The 22,928-nt window shown below is 36.0% G+C and overlaps 1 protein-coding gene across 2 annotated transcripts in view; it reads left to right on the forward strand.

The window, feature by feature from the left end:
- LOC126820660 (DNA polymerase alpha subunit B) overlaps positions 1–22,630 on the forward strand; it is a 157,203-nt gene extending 134,573 nt beyond the window's left edge. The window contains exons 15-18 of one of the 2 annotated variants that reach the window (XM_050548780.2): positions 13,702–13,808; positions 14,018–14,077; positions 14,598–14,724; positions 20,220–22,630. In XM_050548780.2, coding sequence (XP_050404737.1) covers positions 13,702–13,808; positions 14,018–14,077; positions 14,598–14,724; positions 20,220–20,366 — 441 coding nt within the window. In that variant the 3' untranslated portion in view covers positions 20,367–22,630. The remainder of the gene's footprint in view (positions 1–13,701; positions 13,809–14,017; positions 14,078–14,597; positions 14,725–20,219) is intronic. The other variant, XM_050548782.2, reaches the window with a different exon arrangement.
- The last annotated feature ends 298 nt before the right edge of the window (positions 22,631–22,928 follow it).

Below are 22,928 nucleotides of genomic sequence, written 5' to 3' on the forward strand. Positions count from 1 at the left end.
GTGGACCCTATAGAGGTCATAATTTTTATCTGATTTAAAAAATCTTATTATTATATCACCGTTACACCCTAAGGACGGCTGAATTCGAATTTTGTGAAAATTGGCCCAAAACTGATAGAAAAAATGGCCGCCCTTCGTTTTCAAATAGCGTAAAAATATGGTATATCAAGGTTTTGGCCCCTTTAGAGGTCACAATTTTTATCCGATTTTGTTGAAACTTGAAATGTGAGTTTATAACCCAAAGATCTCGGTTCCTTTTGATATTCGGGCATATCGGACTGTAACTTCCTGAATTATGGCCCTTGATTGTTGGAAAAATCACTTTCGTTTTAGCTTGTTCTCTATCCATCTCTCGAAAATGTGGGCGTATCCCGCCTGGCCAAAAATCCTGCCTGCCTGGGCCAAAAACTTCATGCAGGGGTTATATCCATGAAGCTGAGGTCCAATATAGCCCCTGATTGTTCGAAAAATCGCATTTTTAGCTTGCGTATTCTCGAGAGGTCACAATTTTTTTCCAATTTTAAAAACTGTTTAAATACATCACCATTCCATCACAATGAAGGTTGAATTCGTAATTCGGGAAAAACTATGAGATTGATTTTAATAGCATCAGAACGGTAATAAAACGAACATTCTCTCAGTTGGGGATGGAATATTGACAAATTGCCTCATAAAAAAATGAGCATGAATTGTTTTTTAACTTGATTGAAAAATAAATGTCAACATTCCACCCCCGACCGATCTAAAGGTAGTTCAATTATCTTTCTAATGGTATTCAAAATGAAAAAAATATATTAATAATAAGAACTGCTGCTGAGCACTTGAAATTGGGTACCCCCTTTTCAAAACGTGACAAAAAAATTTGTGTGCCTCAATCAAAGAATCAACAAACACATCTGGGTATAGTGTAAAATGTCATTTATTATAAGTAAACAAATAAATGACTGTAACAAAATTAAAATAAAAACATTTATGAGTATATCATTAACATGCAACCCCCCCCCCCCCCCCCAACCTATGAATCCTGTTGGGCTAAATTAGAGCCCCCATTTAAGCCAAAAGCATCCGCAGCTGGACCCCCGCGTAGGATGTCTAGCTCAACAAAGGACACTGACTATACTATGTATTTACACTAATTAGTAATAAACTATGAAAGATAAGGGGTAGCCAAGTAATGTGATATAGTATATTATGACCTAACTATTATGGACACCTACTATTGACAGAAATGCTAAGTCTAGTGTAAATAAGGCTAATACTTCGATACAATGAGATCTCAAACTTTGCATGCAAAATGGTATACAAGATAGAGCAAGACAAAACACTCTGGGCTAAATAACAAGGAAAAGTTGTAACAGCCTACACAGACTGCAGACTTAGCCCTATTAATACAATTCATTGTGATACATAAATAATGGCACTTTAACAATTTGATACAATGGGATCCAACAACTATGCATGAAAAGTGGTATACAAGATCGAACACAATATAATCCATAACACTTAGATAATGATTTAAGGATGAGCACGAACTCAGTTATGCATGCAAAATGATATACAAGGTAGAAAACAAGACACAACACACTGGGCTAAATAACAAGAAATAATTGAAACGGCCTACAAACTTAGCCCTACTAATACATGTCATTTTGATACATAAATAATGACTAACAATCTAATACAATAGGATCCAACAACTATGCATGAAAAGTGGTATGCAAGATAGAACACAATATAATCCATAACGCTAATATAATGATCTAAGGATGAGCTTGATAACAAAAACAGAGACACTGTAGCAGCCTACACTGACAACAATTGACTCCTGTTAAAGGAAGGATTTCCGTTATGATCTAAAGTTGGAGGACGGCAGGCGAATATAAGAACGTACTGCGTTACTGTGCCACCGCCCAAACAGTGTGATTTGAGCTTCCGATTGTCCGTTTAAAAATGCCGTAGTTGCAGCGCCAATGCGGAAGGAATGTAATTTAACACGAGTGGTGTCTAAACCAATGAATGCTACTAAGCGGGTTAGGGAAGTGTTGACAAACTGATAAGATACCGAGGTTCCATCATACCATTGGAACAGCGGACCAGAAGAATGAGGGAACGAACGAACATACCGAAGCAATAAACAGGGGGCACACGATTGAACCAATGATCTACAGAAACATTTAAAATGCAATAACACTGGTTCTATTGACAGCTGATGTTTGAAATGATGCAGCAAGAGTTCCAAAGCAATTAATTTATTTTGGTTGAAACTGTACTGAATGTGAGATATTTGTACCACATGAGATAAATTCGCCTGCGTCTTAACGACTAATTCGCTGATGCGGAAAAATCCTGCAAAAGTTAGCGAAAACAAAGCCTGTAACAAAATTTGTTGTGATCGACAACTAAATACAATTGGTATGGCATTGATAAGTTAAAACAAGATAGGCAACATAATAGGAAGCCGAGACGTAGGAATTGAAGTTGTCAACCGTTTAGCTCCCTTCAAAAGGCTATGGACCAAAAAATTATTGCAGGGGTCAGGAAAACCCACGGATATATGCACAAAGGCAATAACCGAGACGTGCAACGAAATGGTGCTTATCGCCAAACCATTCTCAAATAAGGACGCCAAAAAATTGACGATGACAACGGGCGCAACTGGCAAGTTGGGATTGATATTTGTCACTGAACAGAAATTAATAAACTTATTCCAAGCTCGAGCATAAGATGTGCGAGAACTCGGAGCCAATGTGTGAGCAAGCAAACAGCGAGCTGAAGAAGTCAAAGTGTTAACTTGGTGTGGCAAACGACTTGAGGCTTCGGATCCAACCATGGAGTCCAATTCCTGGCTGTCTGAAATTGAAAACGAGACAGACGATCAGCCACTAAATTTGTTTTTCCTTCAATATGCTTGGCCCTAATGAGAATGTTAAATGTTATAGTGGCTGTAACCAGGCGTCTAATTAATTTCATGATGTGTGCACATTTCGACGACGCTTTGTTTATAACAAAGGTAACACATTGATTATCTGAAAGTATTAATAGTTTATGATTTTGTAAAAGAGGGCCCCAAGTCTCAAGGACCAAAACGATAGGGAATAATTCCATCACATTAATGGACAGATCTTTCATAGCATCAGGCCAAGAATAAGCGAACCATTTGGAATCGAAGACTGCAGCGAACCCGGTTGAAATAGCTGCATCCGTGAATAGTTTCAATGTATCTGAGGCAAGCCAGCTACCATTCAAGAATAAGCAACGGCCATTAAATTTATCCAAAAAAGTGGACCAAACTAAAAGGTCAAGGCGCGTTGCATTTGTGATCCGAATTTTATAATGTGGTTTTGCAACATTTATGGTTGAATCGTATAACCGTCGCAGAAAGGCGCGACTGGGTACGTGACTAAGGTAGCAAAATTAAGCAGACCTAACACAGATTGCAACTGTCGGAGCGTGACTTTACAACATGACTTTAACGCCGATCTTGTCTAACTTGTCATTTGGTAATCGAACTAACATTAACTCTGAATCTACCTCGATACTATAAATGGTCAAAGTGGTCGCAGGTAAAACAGTTTTTGAGGCCTTAATGGGAGTACTTAAATGTTTTGCTAACGAAGTCGAAAGGAACGTATTGAGAGAATCCAAGAGATTAGAAGGATTTGTCGGACCCGCAAAGAAAAAGTCGTCAATCATGTGACTCATGACCGCACCATATTTAGTTTCCATAATCCACTGGAGAGAATTACTAAAACGTATTGAGAGAATCCAAGAGATTAGAAGGATTTGTCGGACCCGCAAAGAAAAAGTCGTCAATCATGTGACTCATGACCGCACCATATTTAGTTTCCATAATCCACTGGAGAGAATTACTAAAACGTTCAAATGTTTGGCAGCTTATACTTAAGCCCATAGGTGAACACATGTCAGCAAAATACAATAATTGGTGATGAAGCAAAACTGTAAAGCCAAGGAGCTCATAATCGCCAGGATAGATAGGTAATAATCTGTATGCATCCTGGATATCCGATTTGGCCATTAAGGCTCCCTGGCCCATTCGTTTAACTATGGCAACCACATCATCTATACTTTCATAAGATACCATGGTATGTTCCTCTGAAATACTAGAATTAATCGAATTGTGTAAGGGAAAAGATAAATCATGGATTAATCGAAACGCGCCCTTTTCTTGTTTGGGAATAACACCTAATGGGGAACAAATTAAATTTGGGAAAGGAGGGACAAGGAATGGACCCATAACTCGATTATGCAGCAACTCATGATTTATTTTCTGAAATAATATATCGTAATTCTGAGAACAAGAAGAATGATTTTTTGCTACAGAAAGATTTCGTGTGCCTGTATATGGAATACGAAATCCATTGGTGAAACCATCTACCAAAAAGGCAAGCTCCCCTGGATTATAGCCTTCTAGGGCAGAAAAAAGTATAATGGGATTAATTGGGGTGGGCACTTTTGCTGGCAGAGGCACTGCCTTTCCGAAAGGAATACCGAGTATTAGACGGATTAGTATACATTGCAGCCCTAGGTTGGTTTGTGGGAACTGGCATAGCATGGGATGGAGGCATAGGGTAAGATGGAGGCGCAGTCGGAAATTGAGGCCGCAGCGGAGATGGCATAGGAGGATTAATCCGTGTATTCGAAAACGACGAACGTTTTCTAAAACATGACATCATAGGATGTTTATGCAGACATAATCTGCACACATGCGGGTATTTACAGAGTGGACGGTTACACCCCTTGGCTGAATTGAAATCATAACATACTAAATTTTGACCCCATGCAGTGGTAGAACCTTTAGCTTCCACTGGGACATTGTTTTTTTTGTGGCGTACACAGTGGAAGCCTTCAGCCACAATTCGGAATGCATCTGATTCCAGGGCAGGTGGTATGTAGCGCGGAGCGTACGAAATTGAACTATCATCCCTTTCAGAAATATTTAATGAAAGTGTACTGGAATTCAATCCAGGTAACAATAAAGAAAAATAAATAAATTTATCTAACAAAATATCGGCTTTAATTTTATCCGACACATGGCTGGAAATTGATGTTGAAGGTATGGGCGCTTGCGATATCAAGGGAGCGCCGTTACCTGTATTAAATAGGTCATCAGCCCGTATTGAAAACACTGACGGGCCGTAGGAAAAGCAAACATTCCACAGGGAAAGCAAAAGTTCCATTTTAATGACAAGAGTGTTGCAGGGAAAGTCAAAGTTCTGCAGAAAAGCACAATTTCCATCGGTAAGCCCAATCAATTGGCTAGCATGAGCTTACGAGAACACAATAAGCCAATCATAAAATTTTTTTACAACTAAGCTTACAACAACAAACTGGGAAGAAAACGGCAACCCATGTGCTAGCTGGTCTTTCAAGGCCTGGGTAGTTCTTGTGATAATGAAGTGGTGGGTGACAGCAATTGATACCATCTCATGAGTCTTAGCAAAGCATCTCTGATGCTTTTCAGAAATAAAATACATTCGACAGAATCCGACAAGTGAATGCCCTGCGAATCATAAATATATGCAACTGGCTGACATAAGCCCGACCTGTGTTTCCAAAAAGTTACGTTAGGGAAATGTTGACACACCAACGACAAACAATAATTAGTTTGAAAAACATGATCATTATATTGTTCGTCAACAACCACGTGACGTTTTATCAGTTGCGATATTATCACACCTTGGGGACAGAACGTAGTTAAAATGTCCAAAGCAAAGTCAACAATGGCATGTGCTAAGATGTCCGGTGACACTGACGAATCACATAAATCGTTCAAACCCAAATGAAGAAATACGATATCTGTATTTAAAAAAGGGTCAAAGCCCTTGTACAATCGCTGGAATCTGTCGTTCAAAACGCACAACCCACCATAACCGAAACACGAAATAGAACACAGATTGAGTGGCAAATGTAAATTAGAATGCACACCGCATAATTGCGGAATTAAACGTTTGATATATGACGAACCAAACAAAGTTACCTTGATAGGAACAACAGGAAATGTATCCGTATCCAAATCTTGCGACGCAAACGTCGTGCCATGCGAAGCACAAACTGCCATATCATAGAGCCGCCATTTTAAAAACGAAACAAAGAAATCGAGCAAATGGTATGCGCACTTAAAAGTTTAAACGACACGAAGCACCACAGAATTAATTACGTACACAAAGTTTTGGAACCGACACTGTATCCACGTTACCTCTGGTCTGGAGTAAACACAACAAGTTTGAAAACTGCGAACTATACTGCCATATCATGGGATCACCATTTGAACAGAACAAAGGAATCGTGCCAGTGCCGTGAAAGGGAACGAGAAAGTTTAACAACACGAAGCCCCACGGAACTAATTACGTAAAATAAAAGTTTGTAAAATAAAAGTTTGCACCGAAAACGTAATAATAAAGTTACCTCTGAAGTAAGCAAAGCAAAGAAGTTGAAATTAAGCACTGCAGACAACACTAATACAAGCACAATTCTTTCCCCAAACAAACATATGCAAAGCAATTAGCTAAAGTGCCGTAGAACCCTTTGTCTCAAGTGTGTAGATCCCGTGACCTAATTAATGGCGTCTTTAGGCTGAAACAAATGATTATGAAGATTCTGATTGGCTGAATCACACAAATGTTATTATGTACCATAATTTGTATTTACCGTAACGTCAAAACACGCAAAATTGACTTTTTCAACATTCTATTTTGAAATTAATAATACAGTAGACTCCGCATATAACGGACGTGCATACAACGGACAATCACTTATAATGGATACAACAGTTTTGTAATAGAAATTTCGTTTATAGCGGACACTGTATAACTGACAATCGTTTATAACAGACGATTTTCATCGGTCCCTAATCGACAAATAAATGTAAAAGTCCATTTTTATAACGGATTCTTGAATACGCAGAACAAAATGATGATATTACTGAACCGCCTCCTACTGTAAAGGATGTCCGACAGGCTGTCGAACTGGACGCGGCAGCCAAGTTCGGTGATGCTCTTCTTCGTGTTTCTGGCGGATTCAAGCAGACCTGCATTACAGATTTTTTCAAATATTTTGAACATTCATAATATGTGAATACATACTGGGCCCGATTCCTAGAAAATTCTTAAGCACGTTCTTGTGCTTAGATTTTAAGTAGACTTCATTGTAAGCACAAGAACTTTATTATGCGTTCCAAGAAAAAACTTAAGCACAACTTCGTTCTTAAACATAGTCAATCTAAGCACAAGTCCCAAGCAAGGTATACGGCTTGCTTACGAACCTTAAGTCTGTTTCCACTTCAAAAAGACAATTACAAGACAGAGAAAATCCTTCTCCAGAAGAAATTAAGAATAGGCCTACTAGGCTATAGAAAATTTTGCTTCTACCCTGAAACCATTTTATTTATTTGCCAATTAGTAAACAATAGGCTACAAACACACGGGCTACTTAAGATCAGGGGCTCTCACAATTATTCAGTTAGTTTGTATGTGTCTGCGTTTTTTTATCTTGTGGCACATTTTATATGTGTATAGGGGACATGTCAAATGCATCTAAATCAACCATATATATATATAACGTCAATGAAGCAGACGACAAATTTATGACGTAATTCGCATACCAAAGTTGTTTTTGTGACGCTAAAGAGCATCGTTGTCTCAGTTTATGGTAAACTTTACCAGTCACAATGTGCTTAGACTTATACTTGACTTGTGCTTATACGTAAGAATGGTCTTGAGAATTTTCTAGGGACGGTATTTTTATAAGTTTCTTACGTAAGAAAAAGTGAAGCATGACTTTGTGCTTACTTTAAGAATTTTCTAGGAACCGGGCCCAGGACTTTTATGTAAATACATGTATGTTCTGTAGATTCTGCATATGATAAATATTGTTATTTTATGGGATGGTGTTACCTTCTGGTCGCTAATTCAGGGTCGATAGCAGATTTTTTGTTTAATGGACAAAACCTGGCAGAAAATGTTAATTCAAACCCTAGACCAAAAAATCAACAAAAATGGGCATGCAAAAGGGGAGAAAAGAGAGAGAGAGAGAGAGAGAGAGAGAGAATTGCTATAAATAGACGAACTACAATTCGTGGGTACCGAGATGATGAAATTTAATGGTGGTCTGCCTCCTATATGGGTTTATAAGTTCATATATCATCAAAATTCTTTTCTTTATAGCTTCACATTTATTTTTGCAACATTATTATAATACAGAATCAAAAAAAAAATAATTACTGCAGAAATGGTGACCCTTTAAAGTTATGTACTGTTTTGTTTACTGGATGGCAGCTCAGGTCCATGGGCCTTTTGTTCTAGAATTGAAGATTCTTTCTTAATTTTGTCGAAATGTGAGTTCTGCGAAAAGATTTAAAGAGTTTCAAACAAGTCACATCAAAAATATTCAAAATATTGGAATATTTTTTAAAAATTGACTTTCTTTTACTTTTTTCTACAAAATGGTCCATTTTTGACACTTTGTATGCCTCAAAATGCTAATATTTCCCTATTTCTGGGAAAGTCTGAGATGAAAGGCATTTATTTCTAGAAACCTTGGCCGGTATACAGGAAGACAAGCTGCAAATTTGTTGCATTGAAGGTAACTGTTAGGAACTATAGTGAAACCTGTAAGCCCACCTCCTAAAAATGTTGGTGTAGTAACAAATCCCACTTGTGTCCACATAAGTAATACTGTTGATGGAATATGGCTAAAAGCCATGTTCTTCTATCCCTGGCTTATATACATACATATAAACACATTTTGTTATAAGAAGTATGAATTATTTATTAAAATAAGGATTGATAAATGTAAAATAAATGCTGTATTTAGGTGACAACCAGGCACTCTAATAATTCATAAAAGGGGTATGAAAAGGCTATTAATTAATATTTTATTGCCCTGTAAGTGCCACATTTTAAAAGATCAACACAAATAATAGATTTACATCCAAAATGTAAAACATTAAGCTGCAAAAAACACATTTACAACATATCCATTTTGGGGTGTGGACTCGTTTAGAAGAAATGTCATAGGATTACATGTTTGACCATAAACAAAAAGTCTTAGAAATCCTTAAAATCTTATATGTAACTATTTGTTTGTGTCAAATAAAATGCTCGGTTACTATTCAAGCACAAAATCAAATTACTGCTAATTTGGAGTCAACAAATGTTCAATTGAATATCCAAATATCATCTTCAAGAAAAGGGGTGAAATTATGATACTTTCTTCCCGTCTAACCTTTATAATGCAGAAAAAGTAAAAATCATACATCAAAATATTTTCCACTTATTTTGAAAAGTAAATAAACACTGAAAATCACAAAATTTTGACTAAAATCAAAATTTCTCCTCCCAAATTTGTCAAATATTTTTGAAATTTTACCATTTCACATTTTTTACTATCAAAATGCCATATATCACATTTTCTGACAATTTGGAGATCATATCATCAAATTTTCATTGGGCTGAAAGCTTTTCACTACAGAGGAACAAATGGTCATGTCTTTGCACTAAAATTTGTATGAGGTTGACCACCAAAATTTTGAGATACACAAACTTGAAGAAGCATACTAAAATCATGTAACTAGTTGCCGTACATATCACTGTAGCTAATCTGATAACCCTCTTATCCTTCCGCCTCAAAATCATGAATATTTACCAAAACCTGGCAGAAAATGTTAATTCAAACCCTCTTCGTCCATTCTAGACCAAAAAGTCAACAAAAATGGGCATGCAAAAGGAGAGAAAAGAGAGAGAGAATTGCTATAAATAGACGAACTACAATATGTGGGTACCAAGATTAGGGTGACCCACCATAAATAAATATCTCCATATATCTCGACAATTACGCCACAATATTTATATATATGCCAAGCCTCAAAATCAGTTTCACACAATTATAGTCACTAAATAAACGATCATGTTGTACTTAATAAGCTATGACCATTAATCATGTATAAATAATAGACTGAAAACTGGTTCCAAGAGTCGTCCATAACATCCAGACACTTTTGAGTAAAAGATAGGTTACGTGCCCTTGTTTTGAAATTAGTCTCGCTTAACCAGTCTATCGACCATTCTACGTCTGATTGACAGGTCGGGATAATCAAGACTACTTTTTTACGAAACGTAACAGAAAGCTAGAACAAGAAATTGGATTTAGAAATAAGCACGTTAGGTAGCTCAACAATCGTTTTAAGAAGCTTGTAAAAGTAAAATGAAACTACTGCTAGTATCATGTTCCTGCCTAACCCGAGTGATTCAGAGATATTATTTGTACTAAACCAAAAGATGCCGCTCTTAACGGTACAGTTAATGATAAAGCGATTTCAAAAATGAAACGAACGTAATTTCTAAATCTGCTGTAATAACCAAGCTTAATTTAACTGCTATTCAAAATCGTCAACAATAAATTTTTTACGGCTGTAATAGTTGATAGATTTGTAGAGAATTGCACGTGCCATGGCTATTTATAGTATCATACTGTCAGAAAGTTGATCTCGGCACGGCGAATGTGCACGCTTCAGTGGTAGTCTCGAACTATCAGCGGTGGACTGTATTTCTGTGAGCACATGGGTCACCCTACCAAGATGATGAAATTTAATGGTGGTCTGCCTCCATAATATGAGACTTTGAGAGGGTATAAACAATGTAGAACTATACCAATTTTAAATTCATTTAGTTATGACACCAAACTACAGAATGAGATCAATAAGGGCGATGAATCGTTCGCCCAATCCCCAAAGGTTCCTCCTACTTCCTAACACAAAACCGGTGATTTGGAACTGCTGTTATGCACCAACTGTGCTAATGAAGACGGGCATACGTCATGAAGTGTGCAATGTCGGGGGATTTTGTACGGATAGGGGCACTATGGCCTACTCTTGGTCACGCCATTGGGTTTTTGTCCCATTAAGACACTGTTCCTTAAAAAAACAATAGTCTGAAACAGTGATGGGATTTCAAAATTTTTCTTGCTGGACATTTTTACCGAAAATAAAGGGACATAACTCTTATCGTTATTTAAGATGGCAGTTTTTAGACCACACACAAAAATCACACTTAAACAAAATATTCAAATTCGTAATAAAAAAAAATAGGTGCACCTCGTTATTTTTCATATTTAATTCCCGAACAGTATTCAAATTTATGTCAGTAACATTCCTACAAAATTCGTAATACGATAGAATGAAAGCGTGCCGACTACTGCCGATCTGTACTGTTTCAAATTCCTACAAAATTACCGTATTTTTCGGGTCATAAGTCACTACATTTTTCAGCAAAAGTCGGTCACTCGTCTTATACCCCGTTACAACTTATGTACAGAGGGTAAGAAAATTATATCCCAAAATTTTTTGGGCAATAAACGTCGCTCTACCACAACGAGCGAATGACACCATCCGCTAAATAATTGTATTGTACTCTAGCACACACTATCGTCTAAAACAATTAAGTACTAACACTATTCCAATCGACATATTCGTCAACATTGCCTAGATTACTTTTTATAAGCCCACATGGAAATGTGGTCGTATATTGCCGTCGGTCTGTCCGTCCATCGTCCACAATTTCTTGTGAACACTCTACATACTACATTTATCAACCGATTGTTTTGAAATTGATATATGTTGTTTGCATTAGTGAGATGAAGAAGCCTATTTAATTTCAATAACTTCCGTTAATTTTTTCTGGAGTTATGGCCCTTGTTTCACTTTGTGAACGCTCTAACGACTCAAGTTATCAACCGATCTGTATGAAATTTATATGCATTATTTAAATTAGTAAAACAAAGAAGCCTATTGAATTTCAGCAATTTCCGTATATTACATCTAGAGTTATGGCCCTTGTTTCACTTTGTTGAATCTTGTGAACGCTCTAATGACAACAGTTATCATCCGATCTGTTTGAAATTGATATGCATCATTTAAATTAGTGAAATGAAGAAGCCTATTGAATTTCAGCAATTTCCGTTCATTTCTTCTGAAGTTATGGCCCTTGTTTCACTTTGTTGCACCTTGTGAACGCTCTCACGACAAAAGTTATCAACTGATCTGTATGAAATTATATGCATCATTTAAATTAATAAAACAAAGAAGCCTATTGAATTTCAGCAATTTCCGTTAATTACATCTAGAGTTATGGCCCTTGTTTCACTTTGTTGAATGTTGTGAACGCTCTAATGACAACAGTTATCATCCGATCTGTTTGAAATTGATATGCATCATTTAGATTAGTGAAATGAAGAAGCCTATTGAATTTCAGCAATTTCCGTTAATCACGCCGTGAGTTATGGCCCTTGTTTCACTTTGTTGTACCTTTTAAATGCTCTAACGACAAAAGTTATTATCCGATCTGTATGAAATTTATATGTATCATTTAAATTAGTAAAACGAACAAGCCTATTGAGTTTCAGTTATCACCTCAATTAGTGAAATGAAGACGAACAAGCCTATTGAATGTCAGCAATTTCCATCAATTACGTCTAGAGTTATGGCCCTTGATTTACTTTGTTGAACTTTGTGAACTTTCGAACAACAAAAGTTATCATCCGATCTGTATAAAATTTATATGCATTATTTGAATAAGTAAAACGAAAAAAGCCTGTTGAATTTGAACAATTTCTGTAGATTGCTTCCAGAGTTACAGCCCTTGTTTTAGTTTTTAGAACCTTGTGAACCTTCAAACAACGAAAATTATAATGTCGTGTGTATGAAATTGTCTATTAAATACCCCTAATTACCTACAAAAGAATAAATATGTGACAACCCTTTTCGACTGCTCGGACGATTGAGCTGCTGTGGGTGTATGTTTTGTTGCCTGGCAACCATTCAAAATATGATCATAAATTCGAGAATTTTCTTCCAACAAGGACAACTTTGCTCTGAAAATTATAAACACGCTTCGAACGACGCAATTTTGATAACTTCTTTCTAAAACCGGCAAGTTCGTAGGTACATATCACTTACAGTTATGCAGCCGAAGCTAGATGTAGAGTAACGGAATCTTCTGAGGTTTTCCGAGTGCTGTAACAGCGAGCTAGCAATGTCTAGTAATTTTATGAATGTGTGTGTGTGTGAAATAGCTTTATTTAACGCTCGCTTCCACCGAAGTGATATCGCAGACGAATTATAATGACTGTCTATTGATCTGGGCGTTATACTCTTACAATATGTGATTTCTATGACTAGTTTATACATATTGTCGGCTCACATCATTGCAATTAAAATGTCCGACAATGCAGAAACCACAAGGTTAACATGAATATTAAAATTATAATGGATTGATGAATAGTCCGACAAAGGGGAAACAATGGCTTCTGTTTAAGATTAGATTGATGAATTGTCCGACAATGGATTAAATCAGTCAATCAAGGCAGATTAAGTAGTTAATCAATGTAGGTTTGTAGACGGTATAACACGATAAATATGTTGATCACTTAATTACCTAATCAGTCCAGCGTATTATCGACGATAATCTGGTTGAGTGGTAGCTATACACTCAGTAAACGATATTAATTTCTGAATTTTGAAAATTATTCAACATGTCTTGATGTCCGATTGGGCATATTCCAGGTTGGAAAATTTTGGGCGTTTGGAAAAAAGATTCAGACAAATCCGGAATATACGGGCAAAATCCCATCACTGGTCTGAAAACCTAATTACCTAATTTTTTTTAATTTTTTTTTTTTTTTTTTTAGCATGTTCATCTAATGTCTGACCCTTGTACCTTGACTATAAATAATATAGTGTTTGGTGTTACTTCCAGTGATATTCTATTTCATATAGGCCAGGAAGAAATTTCTTTGTAAGTTTAATCCTTATTTAGTTAAAAATGAATACAATCAACTTTAACCTTTTTCTCCTAATGGATTATAAGCTACATGATGTGAAAGACACTAAGGGTTCTGAATAGAAAATTGATAGCATCTTTTTATAATACAAAACATTTTAATAGAGAAAACTAGTTATCATATCTATATAAGATTATTTTGCTACAATTATAATTTATTTCAGTATCCCTGGTTCCAGGGATAGATTAGCCAGATTGGCCAAACATCTTCTCTTACAACAGAGGTAACACTACAGATTACTCTTTTATAAAAGCAAATATTGAATAAGATTTTCCAAAAGAATGTAATACCGTTGATCCAAATAGGAATTTTATATAATGATAACAACTGACTATTAAATTTTTTTTCTTAAGATGTAAATTTTTCAATCTAATTAAAACACAGATCCTATTTCGTTTCGTTTTTATAGTTCAAAATTTCGTTTTACTACACTAGGATCTGGAAGAGTTGTTATCATTGATGTGTTCTGAATGGTGTGAGGGATTAGCCAATGAAACGGCCAGCTTCAGACGTGTTTTGCATGGAACTGTGCGTAATCCACTAGTAATTACATCTGTGCTGAATGGTTAATCAAATATCTGATGTCATAGGGTCAAAAACCGCTCGTATGACCTCTGACACAACCTAACCCTACAACCGGTCAGATCTTCATTTAGTGTAGGCCATCGAAAGTGTAAAAAAAACGAAACGAAATGTAGATCTGTATTTTAATCAGATTGTAAACTTTTGTATTTTAATTCTAGTTTTTATCCACTGTACCCACCAGTTAAAGGTATCAATATAGACTATGACCAACTTGAGACATTTGGTAAAATGCTTGTCACTCCACATATTTTATTAGTACCATCAGATCTCAAATATTTCATAAAGGTATGTCCTCAATATTTCCTGATCTCTTAAAAACATAAATTATGCAAGAGCTAAATCTGCCTATTGCAGGTCTTTCTTTAGGCCTGAAATGTTATCTAAATTATTGATTAGACATTAATTAACTTAATTAATTATCTAAACCATAATCAACTCTCGATGGCATTGGATACTGGATATTTTAACTAGATTAGAACGGTTCGCCATTTAAAAATTTTATTTGAAAATGGGAAAGCTAGGCAAAGTCTCGGATATACCAGTGCCCTGGTTACCACAATGCACACATCTTGTCAAAACTGCAAACAGTGATAACTTGGCTCAGAATGAAGTAATTTGAATGTAAATTTTACATTATTTATTCTTGAGCTATTATTACCAGAATGGTCAGCTCTTTATCTAAATCTTACATAATGTATCTTTAACAAAGGATTTGTCAGATTAGACACGTTACTGACTTGATTTTTACTCCATCTGCCTTCATTTCGCAGTAAAGTTTTTGTGGCCTTCATGCCATAGGTTGTTGTTGATTTTCTTGTGTAAGTACATATCCAGCCTACTGCAATGCCATAAATAACAGCATATTGTCGTTGCCCCTGTCCGTCCGGACGTCCTTCCACAGTTGTTTGTGGACACTTTACAGGTCACAATTTTTATACGATTTCAACGAAACTTGAAATATAGGTTTATCTCTAAAAGATCTTGGTTCCTTTCGATATTGGCAAGTATTGGACCGTAACTTCATGGATTATGGCCCCTCATTGTAGGAAAAATCAAATTTTTAGCTTGTGGACCCTTCAGAGGTCATAATTTTTATTTGATTTAAAAAAAAAAACGTTTAGTATATCATCAGGTTTTATACGCCTACATTTTCATGTGGACGTATATTGTCGTCGCCCCTGTTCTTCCGTCCACAATTGTTTGTGATCACTACCGGTCACAATTTTTATCCGATTTCAATGAAACTTGAAATATAGGTTCCTTTCGATATTGGCATGTATCGGACTATAACTTCATGGATTATGGCCCCTGATTGTATGAAAAATCACATTTTTAGCTTATAAACACTGTAGAGGTCACAATTTTTATCCGATTTGGTTTAAACTTGAAATGTATGTTTATAACCCACAGATCTCAGTTCCTTTCGATATTCGCGCATACCGGATCATAACTTCTTGTTTTATGGCCCCTGATTGTACGTAAAATCGCGTTTTTAGCTTGTGGACCCCATAGAGGTCACAATTTTTATTATACGCCCACATTTTGTCGTCGCCCCTGTTTGTCCGTCCGTCCACAATTTGTTTGTAGACAGTCTACAGGTCACAATTTTTATCTGATTTCAACGAAACTTGAAATATAGCTTTATGTCCCTAAGATGTGTCGGACCATAACTTCATGGATTATGGCCCAAGATTGTACGAAAAATCACGTTTTTAGCTTGTGGACACTCTAGAGGTCACAATTTTGATCCAATTTGAAATGCATGTTTATAACCCAAAGATCTTGGTTCCTTTCGATATTCGCGCATATCGGATCGTAACTTCCTGAATTATGGCCCTGGATTGTACAAAAAATCATGTTTTTGTCCTCAGCCTTTCGAAGAAAGCAGGGGACTATAAAAATGGGTTCGTCCGTCTGTCTGTCTGTCTGTTCGGACGTCCGTGTAGACATATTGTCGTCGCCCCTGTTTGTCCGTCGTCCACAATTTGTTTGTAGACAGTCTACAGGTCACAATTTTTATCTGATTTCAACGAAACTTGAAATATAGCTTATGTCCCTAAGATGTGTCGGACCATAACTTCATGGATTATGGCCCAAGATTGTACGAAAAATCACGTTTTTAGCTTGTGGACACTCTATAGAGGTCACAATTTTGATCCAATTTGAAATGCATGTTTATCTTGGTTCCTTTCGATATTCGCGCATATCGGATCGTAACTTCCTGAATTATGGCCCTGGATTGTACAAAAAATCATATTTTTGTCCCCCGCCTTTCGAAGAAAGCAGGGGACTATAAAAATGGGTTCGTCCGTCTGTCTGTCTGTTCGTCCGTCCGTTACACTTTTTGGGACACAATAACTCTCCTTCTAATTGACCTAGAATGTTCAAACTTGGTGTAGGTGTTTATTAGGTCAATGCCTTGATGGAGTTCGAAGATGAGCATTTTCGGCTTAGGGTAAGCAGAGATAAGCAATTTGATTGGTTGATGTTTTGGGACACGATAACTTTAGTTCTAATTAAGTGAGAGAGATGAAACTTGGTGTATAGTTTCATTACATCAATACCTTGACTAAGTTCGATAATGAGCATTTTCTGCTCAGGGTGAGTAGAGCGATAAGCAATTTGATTGGCCAAGACTTTGGAACACAATAACCCTCCTTCTAATTGAGCTAGAATGTTCAAACTTGGTGTAGGTGTTTATTAGGTCAATACCTTGATGGAGTGTGAAGATAAGCATTTTCTGCTTAGGATAAGCAATTTGATTGGTTGATGCTTTGGGACATGATAACTTTAGTTCCAATTAAGTGAGAGTGATGAAACTTGGTGTATAGTTTCATTACATCAATACCTTGACTAAGTTCGATGATGAGCATTTTTTGCTCAGGGTAAGCAGGGCGATAAGCAATTTGATTGGCCGAGACTTTGGAACACAATAACCCTCCTTCTAATTGAGCTAGAATGTTCAAACTTGGTGTAGGTGTTTACTGGGTCAATGCCTTGATGGAGTGTGAAAATAAGCATTTTCTGCTTAGGGTAAGCAAAGATAAGCAATTTGATTGGTTAATGCTTTGGGACACGATAACTTTAGTTCCAATTAAGTGAGAGTGATGAAACTTGGTGTATAGTTTCATTACATCAATACCTTGACTAAGTTCAACTGAATTCAACAACTCTTCTTCTAATTGAGGTAGAATGTTTAAGCTTGATGTAGATGTTCGTCTTGACTGAGTTCAATGATTAACATATCGAGCTAAAGCTAAGCAGAGATAAGGAATTTCCTGCTTTGGGACAAAATAACTTTGATTCTATCTGATAGAGAGTGATGAAACTGAGTGTATAGTTGATAATCAGTTTGATTGCTTGATACTTTGGAAAAAAATAGATGTGCGATTAATTAATATGTGTCATCTATTTCGTGAAAATAAGACCAAAACTGACGGACAAAATGGTCGCCACTTGTAAGCGAATAGCGTAAAAATATGGTATATCAAGGTTGTGGACCCTGTAGAGGTCACAATTTTAATCCGATTTTGATGAAACTTGAATTGCATGTTTATAACCCAAAGATCTTGGTTCCTTTCGATATTTGCGCTGTCGAATCGTAACTTCCTGAATTACGGCCCCTGATAGTATGAAAAATCACCTTCTTTTTTTTTTAGCTTGTGGTCCCTCTGGAGGTTACAATTATTATCAGATTTAAAAAAAACGTTTGATTATATCACTGTTACATCGTAATGAAGGTTGAGTTCGAATGTCATGAAAATCGGACCAAAACTGCCAGACAAAATGGCTGCCGCTTGTACGCGAAAAGTGTAAAAAAAATGGTGTATCAAGGTTGTGAACCCTGTAGAGGTCACAATTTTAATCTGAGTTTGATGAAACTTAAAATGCATGTTTATTACCCAAAAATCTTGGTTCCTTTCAAGATTTGCGCATATCGGATCATTACTTTCTGAATTATAGCCCCTGATTGTACGAAAAATCACCTGTTTTCGCTTGTGGTCCCTCTGAAGGTCACAATTATTATCCGATATCAAAAAACGTTTGATTATATCACCGTTACACCGTAATGAAGGTTGAGTTCGAATTTTCGGAAAATCGAAATGAAACTGCCGATAAAATGCATGTTTATTACCCAAATATCTTGGTTCCTTTCTATTTTCGTGCATATCGAATCGTATCTTCCTGAATTATGGCCACTGATTGAAAGAAAAATTGCGTTTTTAGCTTGTGGTCCCTCTAGAGGTCACAATTATTATCCGTTTTAAAAAAACCTTCGAATATATCACCTTACACCGTAATTTTGTCTGAGGTTGAGTTTCATGAAAATCAGACATAATGGCCGCCCCTCGTACCCAAATAGTGTAAACATCTGGTATATCAAAGTTGAATAATGGACAGAAAATCGCGTTTTTAGCTTGTGGTTCCTCTAGAGGTCACAATTTTATCCGATTTCAATGAAACTTAAAATATAGGTTTATCACACCAAGATCTTGGTTCCTTTCGATATTGGCATGTATTGGCTTGTGGACCCTATAGAAGTCATAATTTTTATCCGATTTAAAAAAACGTATTATTATATCACCGTTACACCCTAAGGACGACTGAGTTCCAATTTCTTGAAAATCGGCCCAAAACGGACAGACAAAATGGCCGCCGTTCGTTCTCAAATAGCGTAAAAATATAGTATATCAAGGTAGTGGACACTATAGAGGTCACAATTTTTATCCGATTTGGTTGAAACTTGAAATATAAGTTAATAACCCAAAGATCTTGGTTCCTTTCGTTATTCGCGTATATCAAACCGTAACTTCTTGAATTATGGCCCCTGATTGTATGAAAAATCACGTTTTTAGCTTGTGGACCCTATAGAGGTCATAATTTTTATCTGATTTAAAAAAACGGATTATTATATCACCGTTACACCCTAAGGACGACTGAGTTCGAATTTCATGAAAATCGGCCCAAAACTGACAGACAAAATGGCCGTTCGTTCTCAAATAGCGTAAAAATATGGTATATCAAGGTTGTGGACGCTATAGAGGTCACAATTTTTATCCGATTTTGTTGAAACTTCAAATGTAAGTTTATAACCCAAAGATCTTGGTTCCTTTCGATATTCGCGCATTATAGGACCATAACTTCCTGAATTATTGCCCCTGATTGTATGAAAAATCACGTTTTTAGCTTGTGGACCTTATATAGGTCATAATTTTTATCCGATTTAAAAAATCGTATTATTATATCACCGTTACACCCTTAGGACGGCTGAGTTCGATTTTCGTGAAAATCGGCCCAAAACTGACAGTTAAAATGGCCGCCCTTTGTTCTCAAATAGCGTAAAAATATGGTATATCAAGGTTGTGGACCCTATAGAGGTCACAATTTTGTTTTAGCTTGTTTTCTATCCATTTCTCGTAAATGTGGGCGTATCCTGCCTGGCAGCCGCTGGTTAATTATTCCAGAGTTATGGCCCTTGTTTCACTTGTGAATGCTCCAATGCCAATATTTTCATCCAATCTGTATGAAATTTATATGTATCAATTAGATTAGTGAAACAACTGTCATTCAGTTTTGACAGTCATGTATTTCAACGCACATAATTGTTTAGAAATTACAATAATTTTTTTTTGAAAAATTGAATATAAATCACTTTATATACATTAATGTGTGCTTTTAGACACATTTACGTCTATTTTTAGGTTTCAAAGAATAGAGCACACACACCCTTTAATATGTTATTTCAATCAACTAGAGGAGTTTTTTGTTTTTTTATACAGGATATTGATGGTTGCTGTGTAGTCAATCCAGGACGTTTAGCCAAGGGACAAATAGGAGGAACTTACAGTCGCATGGTTATTAAAACTGATAGTGCTGTGTCTGGATCAATCATCAAATCAATATCTGCACAAGTTGTTAGAATTTAATACATTCATTGCATTGTTGACTTTGGTCAGATGACTGTTGTAAATATTTTTCATGTAAAAATGTAATAAAATATAACAAGCGGTTGCCCTGCAAGATATATGCCCACATTTTGCAACAGGGTTCCCGCGGTCCTTGAAAATCCTTGAATATCCTTAAATTTAAAATTTCATTTTCAAGGTCTTGAATATCCTTGAATTTCGCGGAAATAGGAAAATATCCTTGAATTTCAGTTGAGATCCGTAATTCTGTTTCAAATGTCTTGAATTCCTTTTAAATATGAGATTATAACGATAGTTGGTAATGTTTTGGTTATTTTTATAAGATGAAAAATTGTAACTTTAGGCTAAAAAATGTCCTTGAAAATCCTTGAATTTGACGTATATTTATCCTTGAATATCCTTGAAAAAATGTTTGACGAAGCCGCGGGAACCCTGTGCAAGAGATGGACAGAGAACAAGCTACGATCAGAGGCCATAATCCAGGAAGCTATGGTCCAATACACGCAAATATCGAAAGGAACCGAGATATGTGGGATGTAAACATATATTTTAAGTTTCATCAAAATCGGATAAAAATTGTGACCTCTAGAGGGTCTACAACCATGGTATTACATACTTTTTTGTCCGGCAGTTTTGGTTCGATTTTCACAAAATTCGAACTCAACCTTCATTAGGGTGTAACGGATATATATTTAACGGTTTTTATATGCCCACATTGAAATGTGGTCATATATTGTCATCGCCCCAGTCTGTCTATGGACGCTCTAGAGGCTAAAGTTAATATTCGATTTACTTTAGATTTATACACAGTGTTTTAGCTCATGAGATGAAGAAGCCTATTGATTTTCACCAATTTCCAATAATTTCTTCCAGAGTTATGGCCCTTGATCAATTTTTAAAAAATCTTGAGGACGCTCTAGAGGCTAAAGTTAATATCTGTTTGACTTTAAATTTATATACAAGTGTTTAAGATCATGAGACGAGGAGGCCTACTGATTTTCAACAATTTCCTATGATTATTGCCAGAGTTATTGCCTTGGATCACCTTGATTGACGTATCTTGTGGACACTCTAGAGGTTCAAGTTAATATCTGATTGACTATAAATTTATGCAGTGTTTAGTTTAAGGTTATAAGATGAAGCCTATTGATTTTCAGCAATTTCTGATAATTACTGCCAGAGTTATGACCCTTGATCACTTTGAAAGTTAATATCTGTTTGACTTTAAATTTATATACAGTGTTTAAGATCATGAGACGAGGAGGCCTACTGATTTTCAACAATTTCCTATGATTATTGCCAGAGTTATTGCCTTTGATCACCTTGATTGACATATCTTGTGGACACTCTAGAGGTTCAAGTTAATATCTGATTGACTATAAATTTATGCAGTGTTTAGTTTAAGGTTATAAGACGAAGCCTATTGATTTTCAGCAATTTCTGATAATTACTGCCAGAGTTATGACCCTTGATCACTTTGAAAAATCTTGTGGCGCTCTAGAGGTTAAAGTTAATATCCGATTGATTTTAAATTTATACACGAAGAAGCCTATTGATTTTCAGCGATTTCAGATAATTACTGCCTTAGTTATGGCCCTTGATCACTTAAATAAAAAACTTGTGGACGTTCTAAAGGCTAAAGTTAATATCTGATTGACTTTAAATTTATACGCAGTGTTTGAGGTCATTTTCAACGATTTCCGATAATTACTGTCAAAGTTATGGCCCTTGATCATTTTGAAAAATCTTGTGACGCTCTAGAGGCTTATGTTATCATCCGATTGACTTCAGATTTATACACAGAGTTTAAGGTCTTGTGACCAATGCTGGAAATAACTTTCGAATGTGTGTCTGACGCCATGTCAGACTGGATGAACATTCTGCCTGACATTTAAAATTTTGGGTCGACATAATATTCTGACATTTGGGTTGGCACAATGTCTATCAAGATCTATTCTGTTGACTAATGTCTTTTGCGATCTACATGAAGTGAGCCAGGGCAATTTTGCTTAGTTTTCGTTTGTTCGAAGAAATTTTGTCACGGATATAAAATGTTACCCGTTAAATTGCCTTGAATGTCATGATACTTGGGGTAGATACATGTCGTTCGGGAAATGCAGGGTGCTATTTTATCTCAGGAATCGAACACGAACACGATGTTTTAGGAATGAATAATTGGGTCATGCTTCCTGCTAATTTAAAATACACACCACCCATTGAGAACTTAACTATTTGTTGTATGATTAAATAAAGTATGATCGAGACTTTGAGTTATTGCTCATTACAAGATAAATCCACAATTTCATCGGCACCCATCATCCGATAATATAGCTTCCTGTCTTTGACAATGTTGACCTAATCATGCGACAATTTCCCGCCTTTTCTATAAAGGGTTGAAAATAGATCTTCTTTTAGGAACTTAGTTGTTTGTTGTATTATTAATTGATAGAGTATTAGTTAGATTATCAGTTAAACATACATTATGCAAGAGCTAAATCTGATTATTGCAGGTCTTTATTTAGGCTTCAGATGTCATAGAAATTATAAATTAGATTTTTATTT

Source organism: Patella vulgata, chromosome 5 (assembly GCF_932274485.2).
Source record: "Patella vulgata chromosome 5, xgPatVulg1.2, whole genome shotgun sequence".
NCBI classification, from domain to species: Eukaryota; Metazoa; Mollusca; class Gastropoda; family Patellidae; genus Patella; species Patella vulgata.